The 9964-nt window shown below is 42.2% G+C and overlaps 1 protein-coding gene across 1 annotated transcript in view; it reads left to right on the plus strand.

The window, feature by feature from the left end:
• The first annotated feature begins 1991 nt into the window (after positions 1 to 1991).
• Positions 1992 to 9964, plus strand: part of ERICH6 (glutamate-rich 6) — an 87183-nt gene continuing 79210 nt past the window's right edge. Inside the window, exons 1-3 of the mRNA XM_005863496.2 lie at positions 1992 to 2379; positions 3065 to 3122; positions 9067 to 9158. Of these exons, the coding sequence (XP_005863558.1) occupies positions 1992 to 2379; positions 3065 to 3122; positions 9067 to 9158 (538 nt within the window). The remainder of the gene's footprint in view (positions 2380 to 3064; positions 3123 to 9066; positions 9159 to 9964) is intronic.

A 9964-nucleotide genomic window follows, 5' to 3' on the forward strand; every position in this document is an offset into this window, starting at 1 on the left:
CCCCTCGGGGGATGTCAGAGAGCCAGTTTTGGCCCGATCCTGCAAGCCGGGCTGAGGGACCTCACTGGTGCACAAATTCCTGCACCGGGCCTCTAGTTTTCTAATAAATGTTCTCTTATAGTTTCAGTCCTGGCTCTGCATTCTTTCTTAGCCAAGATCCAAGTACCAAGGTTGCTAAACCTAGGTCTGATCTGACTCCTGGTGCCAATTCTCAAAGCAGCCACCAAAAGATATCTGTGGCCAAAAAGGAGCCACATGCTAACCTGAGTAACTCAGGAAAGGCCTGCATGGTGGCCTTGCAAATTCAGAAACCTAAAGTAACCACAAAAGATGGTCTAAAATTAAAACTTTTTAATTAAAAAGCAGTCTATATCGATTAGTCATGTCCTAGACCGGTATCTTCCCTAATAAAGATCAATTTTGATCTTAACAGAGCCTATTTTCTTTTTGCATCTAGGTAACATTCCTTTGGAATGTCAGGGTAACTTGTAACATCCCTTTTTAGGACCCCTCAGGGCACAACCTATGTGCCAGGGTGCCAGGGCAGAGACCACAAATTTCCTCATTGTTATTGTCATGTTAATGTTTGACTGTTAACTATCCTATGTAAAAGAAGCTTGTGTCTATCATTTTACTTTTTATCCAATCCCAGAGGTTTCCCCCCTTTGCTTTCTCCCACCTCCCTAATCTATCATCAATAGATTTCATGTAACCCACTTATGTCTCCTATTTTATAAAAATAGGTGGAAAAACACCATTCCCTGGAACATTGTCTCAATGCATTGAAATTCTGTTTCCCTGCAATTGTCGACAGTTTGGTTCAAATAAACTCACAAAAATTCTTTACAGCTTTGAATGTTTCTTACGTTAACATATCAATGAATGTGAAATGACTACCTACAATTGGCAGTGCATTTGCTTTGTCTAAGCACAGATATAAATAAGGTGCATTTCAGCCAAAGACCATTAGGAACAGGATACAGTTAAATAAGTTGGTTTGTTACTCATAGCAGTAAGATGTCTTAGTAAGAGGATGTTAGAAAGAACCTATAGGATTTAGGATTTAGTTAGATGATTTGGGAGAAGGACTAAGGAAGCGAGGTTTTGCTCTGAATTGGATGCTGTTAGAAAGTGGGGGCAATTCTATGATGGGGTTGTTTTGTGGTAGCGCAGTCACCTTATTTATATCTGTGCTTAGACAAAATTATGACCTGGCCTTGCTTTGTTTCTTTTTATCATGGTTTCAGAGTAACCTTGTTTCTTATTCTATTTGGGCTGCTAGAACAAAGTACCATAAACTGGGTGGCTTATACACAACAGAAAGTCAAATCAGCAAACTAGGACCCAAGTTTATTTATAGTTTTATAAAGTTTTATCCTAAGTTCCAACAAGCATCTGTCTATACACACATACACTCCAGCATCTGCAATAACAAGTGGCCTTATGGGTCTCCATCACTACCCCTACCACACTAAAAAAAAACAAAACAAACAAACAAACAAAAAAAAAAACTTGCTCCAAAGTTGCTGATAGAAGAAAGGAAGAAAGGGAGATCATCTGGCCGCAGGCTGCCAAGGTGTCTCTGAGACCACGGAGAGCTTGTGCAAAAGAAGTTTGCAGTGGCCCAGCTCCCCCAGCAGCTCCTGGCCTCACCACCTCTCTATCTCTGTCCACCATTCCACCCAGCTAAGGGGTTCCTGGGGCTTTCTTTATTTATTTATAATATCTTTTATAATCCTCACCTGAGGATATTTTTATTGATTTGAGAGAGAGCGAAACATCCATCGTTTCCTTCCGTATGTGCCCTGACTGGGAATCCAAATGGCTACCCTTTTGGTCACCAGGGGACACTCCAACCAACTGAGCCACCCGCCCCTGGGCACTGGGGCTTTAAATGCCCCGAGTTGCAAGAAGCTGCCGGTTGCCCAGGGAGATGGACAAACAACGGGGCGCGCCCCGGGCCGCGGGACCAACCGCATCCCTCTTCCGCCATGGCTAGCTTGCAATGGCAGGGCAACTTCAGGAAGCCCGAGGAGGAGGGCCAGGAAGAGGAGGAGGAGGATGAAGAGGAGGACGAGGAGGGGGTGCAGATGGGAGAAGAGGAGGAAGGAGAGGTAGAAGTGGAGGAGAAGGCGGAGGCAGAGGAGCAGGAGAAGGAGGCGGAGGTCCGCAGGACGTTGGACGATGCGTACTTCTGGAAAATTATGGACATCGACGAAGACAGCAACGAGGAAGACCTGCCAGCCGCTCGCCTCCGCTTAGCCAGCGTCGTGAGCCCCAGCCTGAGCTCGATGTCCAGCGAGACTCTGATGTTCAGCCAGCCCGAGAGCCCCGAGAGCATCAGCTCCAGCTCGCCCTCCAGCGTCTACTCCCAGAAAAGTACTGCCCCTGCCCGCCCTTCCCTGGAAGCTTTGGGGCCCTCGGGGGCAGCTGACCCAAAGGCTCCAGAGCCTTCGTCCACCTGGGTGTCTGATTTCTAAATAGGGGCACCATCACCACCAGACACACCTCTATCTCAGTCCCTTCTGTAAAAGGCACTGAAATCCTGGCTGAGCAGGTGTGATGGTTCACAATTTAGGATATAGGTGAACACCCAGCACACAGGGATCTCTCCCTCTTCTCTCCCTCTCTCCCCTCCGTCCTCTCTCTCCCCTCTCTCCAGTCTCTCTCCCCTGTCTCTCTCCCATCTCTCTCTATCTCTCTCAACTCTTGGAGAAGTAGTGCCTTAAGGGTGCTGTGCTACTAAAAACAGTCCTGCAAAAGGCAACTCCCCTTTCTGTTAAATTTCCTGTGCTGAAACTACTCCAGTCACTTCCTTAGAAATATTTTGTCAGGATAATTCTTTGTTGGGGAGGGAGGAGGGAAAGGCTGTCCTCTGCACTATAGGATTTTTAGCAGCATCCCTAGCCTCTAGCCCTGGCTATGCCATTAGCCCCTACCCCACTTTGTGACAATCAAAAATGTCTTCAGATGTTGCCAAATGCCTCCTGGACGGCAAAATTGTCTTCTTGAGAACCACTGATTTAGAGGCAATGGCTAAAATTTTTAATGTTACATTTAACAGGTTTTCCTACGATATTCCAGACATTTAGGAAAGGCATGTCTGAAGAAAATTTAGATAGGTAAGAGAATGTTTTCATGTTATTTTTGAAGCTGATTACATTTACTTTTTGGATAAACATGTCAGGAATTGGAGTAAAATAACCCAGGACATTTACAACTAATTAATTTTTAAAGTTTTGGTTTTTTTACAAATCTATACTGTTAGACAATTTGGAAGAGACAGAGACGAGGCCCCTGCCCATTTCCAACTCATCACCTACCTGTAGAGAGGACATGTGCACTTAATGTAACTCAATAACAACTGTATGGCATGTGTAAGCGCTATGAACATTTAGCACATATGTCTCTATTGGCTAAATTCAAGAGCGATCAGGGACACTTGTGGAGGAGAGTGGAAATTATGATCCTTTTCTTCTCTTTTTCTTCTTCCTGTTGTTGCTATTAGCCTTGGAGTACTTTGTAATAGGAAGACACCAGAGAAATCCCTTTTGAAAAATCTTTATAAATCTTCCCTGAAATCTACACCAAACCTGAGTCTACAATCTTGAATTACTATTCACCTAAGTTTTGCTTTTACAAGCAACTTTTAAATTATTAAGGATAAGGACAATAGTTCTGTTCCACTTATATGTTTCTATGTATCCCTCTTATTTCAACATTTTAATAAAAGATAATATATGTACATGGTTAAAATATTAAAGTATACAATAGTATAAAATTTTATTTTTAATAAATTTTTATTGATTTCAGAGAGGAAGGGAGAGGAGAGAGAGAGAGAATATCATTCATCAGCTACCTCCTGCATGCCCCCCACTGGGGACCGAGCCCACAACCCCAGCATGTGCCTAACCTGTAATCAAAAGGTGACCTCCTGGTTCATGGGTCAGCACTCAACTACCGAGCCATGCCAGCTGGGCAAATTTTAAATCTCCATACTTTTCTTCACCACCACCCACTCCCACTCATCAGAATTAACATACTGTTAACTGTGGGGAAGCACAGGACTTGGTCAGAAAGTCTTTAAGGAGGATTCTCTGAAAGGTTGGGGGCCTTTAGGGAGACCTTGCCAAAGGCAGCAGAACCTGCCTTCACTTTTCCAAACAAGTCTGAGCCCCCAGGTGTTTTACTGGAATCTTTATGTTTAGTCCTTAGACATCCTTGCTTAAAGAACACTACAGACACATATGTATTCTCAAGGATGCTTACCCTGCTGATAGTATCTAATAGTTAATTTTAGTTCAAGCTGTTGTTATAATAAAAACCTAAAGAGGCAGGCAAACAGGACTGTTTGGTTCTGATAGCTAAGCAGCCCCTTAGCCCTCTCTTTCACAGAAACCTGTATCAGAGTAATCCATTCATCCATCGCTCAAGGTCTGCTGGTCAGTCCCAGCAGTTAACAGTTTGTTTTGCTTCTAGTACAATTTTAAGTGGCATATTTTCATTTCTTGACTTATCAATTTTTGATATAACTAATGACTTCCCACCATGAAACATAACAAATGTAACTTCCCTCCTCTCCATTTTTGGTAGTTACATTATTTTTAGTTTTTCTAACTTTTAGGTCATTAATATATTTAAATCACTACTGTTTTTAGAGAGAGAGAATGGAAGAGAGAGAGGAAGGGAGAAAGAGAGAAACATCGATGTGAGAGAGACACATAGATTCGTTGCCTCCCGCATTCACCTACCTGTGGAGAGGACATAACTTGATCTCCAGGGCTGGGGATCAAACCTGCAACCAAGCTGCCTGCCCTTGACCAGGAATCAAACCCAACACCCTTCTGAGCTAGGGCCAACACTCTAACCATTTAGCCAGGGCTAAACCTGTACTTCTTGATTTTAGCAGCTATTAACTTATGAAAAATTACACATTAATATACTTCTACTCCCTTCTATCTCTTCTCTCACCCTTTCCTCTCCCAGTTAACAACAAATTATATAACAAACTATATTAAAACATATATATATATATATATATATACATATATATATATATATATATGTATATATATATATATGTATGTATTCCCAGTGAGATCTGTCGCTTCTTTGCCAAGCTTTATTATGTTTGTATTATATTTTGTAATTATAATTAACTCTAGTACTTTGGGTACAGGTTGATTCTAAAAATTAAAAACCAATCAACAATACTCATAATTTCATGCTAACACCAAATAATGTTACTGGGTTTATGCACAGGAAAATGAAATCCTGTGTTCATAAAGCTTAACTCCTAAAAGATGAACTTTTCAATTCTCAGTTGTTTTTAGTTGTCTTCAACTTTTCTGAGTTGGGCTCAATAGCCATACTTTCTTGATTCCCATATTGCTTGCTTTCTTTTATTCTTTTTCTTTTTGCTGGAGAAACTTCTCAGGTAATTATTTCATATAGATCTCAGAGGAATTTTAGAGTCCTTGCCTGTCTTGAAATTTCTTCATTTTGCCTCATACTTTATTAATCATATAACCTGGCATAAAACAATAGATTTAAAACCACTTTCCCTTGTGCTCTGATACATTGATTGCTTTATTGCATTCTAGTGTCTGGTATTGCTGATCACTGACTTTCAAACCCTTCTGATACTTGCTTATTTCCTCCCTTCACTGCCTCTGTTCTTTCCATCCTGCAGGTATCTGAAGGATGGCTATTGGGTTTCTGGATATCTAAGATTTTAGGTGTTTACACGCTACTGTGCAGCCCTTGTACAGATTTTATTTCAGGATTCATGTTTGTAGCTTCCAAGAACCAGTTTTTGTTCTCTGCTGCTGTTCAAATAGTTGTGTGGGGTCTTTTTTAATGTCTTTGCGGGTATTCTTACAACATACTAAAGTTCTTTATTCTTGGTATTGCTTCTTTTTTCTTTCAGGATCAGTTGTTCTGGTTTGTTTATCTTGGTCCTTCCTCTTCCATGCTACTGATTGTCCTTAAGCATTTGATAAACCTTGGTTACCTAATGACTGTTAGCTAAGATGGAGTCCTACGCTGAGTAGTTCTGTTGTGTGTGTGTGTGTTGTTGTTTTTTAATTTTTTATTTATTGACTAGAGGCCCAGCGCATGAAATTTGTGCACGTGTAGGGTCCCTAGGCCTGGCCTATGATCAGGGCCAATCTTCCCCAGCTGCTGGCAGCTGGCCCCACCCCCACCACCAGCGCCAGTCGCCCTCTGTGTGTGGGGCAACTGGTGAGGAGATCAGAGCCCCGCTCGCTCGCACCCGCCTTGGCCTGGCGCCACCCGCCACCACCCACCCCGGGTTCCCCGTTCCCCATTGGGCAATCAGAGCCTGCTGGCTGGGGGGAAGGACCAAGAGGTTGGCTGGCAGGCCCCAATTGGGGTCTGCAGGCTGGGGACAGCTCCTGCATTGAGCATCTGCCCCCTGGTGGTCAGTGCATGTCATAACGACCGGTTGTTCCACCATCTGGTCGATTTGCATATTATGCTTTTATATATATATATTTAGAGAGAGAGAGAGAGAATCATTGATTTGTAGTTCCACCTATTTATGCATTCATTGGCTGATTCCTGTACATGCTCTGACCAGGGATTAAACCTACAACCCTGGCACATCTGGGTGATGCTCCAACCAACTGAGCTACCCTGCCAGGGCCTGAGTAGTTCTGTTTTCTGACAAGGTATGCAGAGGGGAGTTTGACTATGAGTCCTATGTAGGTGGGTGACATATGTCAGAGCCAGTTTCCAGGAAGTGTCAGCAGGGAGCAGGCAAGGTGGGCAACCCTACTATTGCTAGAGTTAGGATAAGGACACTTGACTGTGTGGCTGCAGTTCTCTCTAGATAGAATGTGCCTTTCCTTCACTAAGGCCTGCTGAGCAGATCCTCAAGAACCTCTAACTGTGCTCTGCTTCTCTTTTAGACCTAAATCCCTCAGGCAAGCTGCTCACATTTTCTAGAAAGCAGTTCTTTGGGCTTCATCTGGAATAAAAGCGACTCCTGCCAAATGCTCTGTACAAGGGGAAAGAAGGCGTCTATCTGGCAGCTCTTCCAAGTTCACTCCTTGAACTTGAATGACAGGCCCCAGCCCTATGTCTGCATTTTGTTGAGTCAGAGCTGGGAGCTCCTTGGAAATTCCCTTCAGAACGAAACTCTCTTGTCTTGAGCTGTGGTGCTCCCTGTTCTGCTTTTCCATCAACCTGAGGCCACTTACTTTCTGTTTTTAAAAATATATTTTATTGATTTTTTACAGAGAAGAATGGAGAGGGATAGAGAGTTAGAAACATCGATGAGAGAGAAACATCGATCAGCTGCCTCCTGCACACTCCCTACTGGGGATATTTCCACAAACAAGGTACATGCCCTTGACTGGAATCGAACCTGGGACCCTTGAGTCTACAGGCCGATGCTCTATCCACTGAGCCAAACCGGTTAGGGCTTACTTTCTTTTTTATAAGGACTTCTTCAATATTGTCTCCTTGATGACAGCTTTCTTATTTTCCAGGGCTATTTCTTGTTTGCTTTTAAGTGTTTGGTATCTCAGAAAGGAAGGGCCAAACCATGTGCTCAGATGCCCTCTTGACCTGGACTCTCTACATGGGAAGCTCTTTCCCAGATCAAATCTTAATTTCCTCTCATAAATCTTCCTGAGAAAATGCTTCTTCATATTTCAAAGCATTCTCTGGTGAATTTGGTGAGGTATGTTTTTAAGGAAATCTATCCTAAAAAGCCATAAAAATGCCACCAATATTGGCTCAAGTTCTATGTTTAATGGCCCTATTACTATTCAGGTTGAAAATGAGGCAAACTTTGGGAGTAGGTAAATGTGGAGTAACACAGGTTTGGGAGCCAAACAGGTCTGGGCCCCCACCTGCCTTTGCCACACATAATTTCTGAGAGGTTCCCTTTAGCCTCGATTGCCTTGCCTGTAGAAAGGGATACCTGCCTTGATTGTTTTTTGCAAAGATAAATAATGTGAGAAAGCAAATACTATGTATGTACTACTACATACTGTAGTAAGTTCTCAGAAAATGTTGATTTTGTTATTATCCTTGGTCATCTGCCATCTTGACACAGGATTTCAGAAACAATCTTTGGTGTTGGTTTAAGGAAAACAAAGAGACCTAAATAAATAATACACTGCTGTTGTTAACCATTGCATTTTGGCGGGGGCGGGGGGGGGGGCAAACTTGAAATGTTGTCTAGGGATTGCTCTTCAATGTGCCTGTACTCTTGGTCCCTATAACTTGTTTCTCCAGGAAGTTAGATAAACAGACTTGCACAGGTAGCTTCGGCAGAGGAGTTCTTCACCCATTGCAAGGTGCAGTCATTTCAGAATTAAAACAAAACACCCCACTGCTACAATGTACCAATGAACAAAGCATCAAAACAGGAAGGTGGAGACACAGGAAAACAGAGAAACATGGAAAAAGGGACAGTTCTGAAATTGACTAAATTATTTGGAAAAATTTTGTTTGATAATTTGGGAAGATGCCGGAAATGATTACAAGAAAATGAAATTCAAAGATGCAAAGGAACTTGAAAAACAAGTTATCATGTACTTGTTACCAGTAACAGTCATTTTAACTAGTAAAAGTCAATAAATTCCTGCCTTTCTATCATGTCAATAACTCAGGTAATTGATTAAACTACTTGTAGAAAGAATGCAGATTTTTTTATTACAATGCATATAGCTTCAGCCTTCTAAAAAGAGTTCTCATTTAAATTCAAGGAAATGTTTAAGCACACTCGCCATCACTGCCACCACCATCAGCACACACTCACAGAATGGTAGTAATTTAGTCCCTAAGGAAGGTAATATGGGAGCCTCCAGGATTTAGAAATGAGTACTTGCTAAAGAGCAGATACCATGCAAACACACTGTGCCTGACTTACTGTGGAGATAAAAATGGAAGAAAATATTTCAAAGAAAATAGAATTTAGGATCTTCTATGTACTAGTACACTTGTTATTTGATTGTTAAATGCACTATATTTAGAAGAACTGATAACGACTATATAGGTATACTCAAAAACAATGTTTTGTCTAAATTTCAGGACAAGTTATTATGGTTTATATCCAGGAATCCCAATGTCCGTCCAAACAGAAGAAAGTTGGCTTCAAGAGATGTCCAGAAAAAAGAAGCCTAGTGAGTAGTTTGATTTTTTAGCTTTTGCTGGGTGATGGATGGCACATTGGGAAGAGCAGTATAGGCAATTGGTAAGTCCAGGTTTGAACCCCAGCCCCAGCACTAACATTGTGATGACTGGGCAAGCTGCTTCACGTCATTCAGTCTCAGTTTCCTCACATGCTGGCAATAATACTGCTACTGTCACAGGGCCGTTATGTAGACCAAAATGAGGTTAAATGTTTAAATTCCTTGGCACTTAGTCTTTAAGAATAGTAGTGTTACTAGTAAACCCCTGGTGGGCTCTGGCTGCCTGTCACTATGTCCAATAACGAAGGCAGGGTTGAATCATATAAGGCATTTATTGAGAAGGCCAGCCAACCAAGAAGACAGGGTGCTTATAAGCATTCACATCCTGTCTTACACAAAGTTCAGGGGACAGGATTATAAAGGGGAAGGGGTTAGAGCAGTGGTTCCAATGTGGGGCACATGCCCAAATTGCACAGTGGGAAAATTTGATTTTTAAGGGGGGGCAATTCAAGAATAAGTGATTAACAGTGATTTTTTTGCATTTCTATGGATCTAGAGGCCTCATATATAGTATATCTACACTAATAAAAGAGAAACATGGTAATTAGCGTACAACCGCTACCCTTTTCATTGGCTAATCAGTGAGTATATGCAAATTAACTGTCAGCCAAGATGGTGGCCGGCAGCCAGGCACTGAAGCGAGCACGAGGCTTGCTTGCTGCAGACTCCAACATTCTCCACCTAACTTGCCAGCCTCTCAGTTGCAACTCTAAGCAACTATATACTATGTTGCAAAT

This window comes from Myotis brandtii, unplaced genomic scaffold, assembly GCF_000412655.1.
Source record: "Myotis brandtii unplaced genomic scaffold, ASM41265v1 scaffold179, whole genome shotgun sequence".
Taxonomy (NCBI): domain Eukaryota; kingdom Metazoa; phylum Chordata; class Mammalia; order Chiroptera; family Vespertilionidae; genus Myotis; species Myotis brandtii.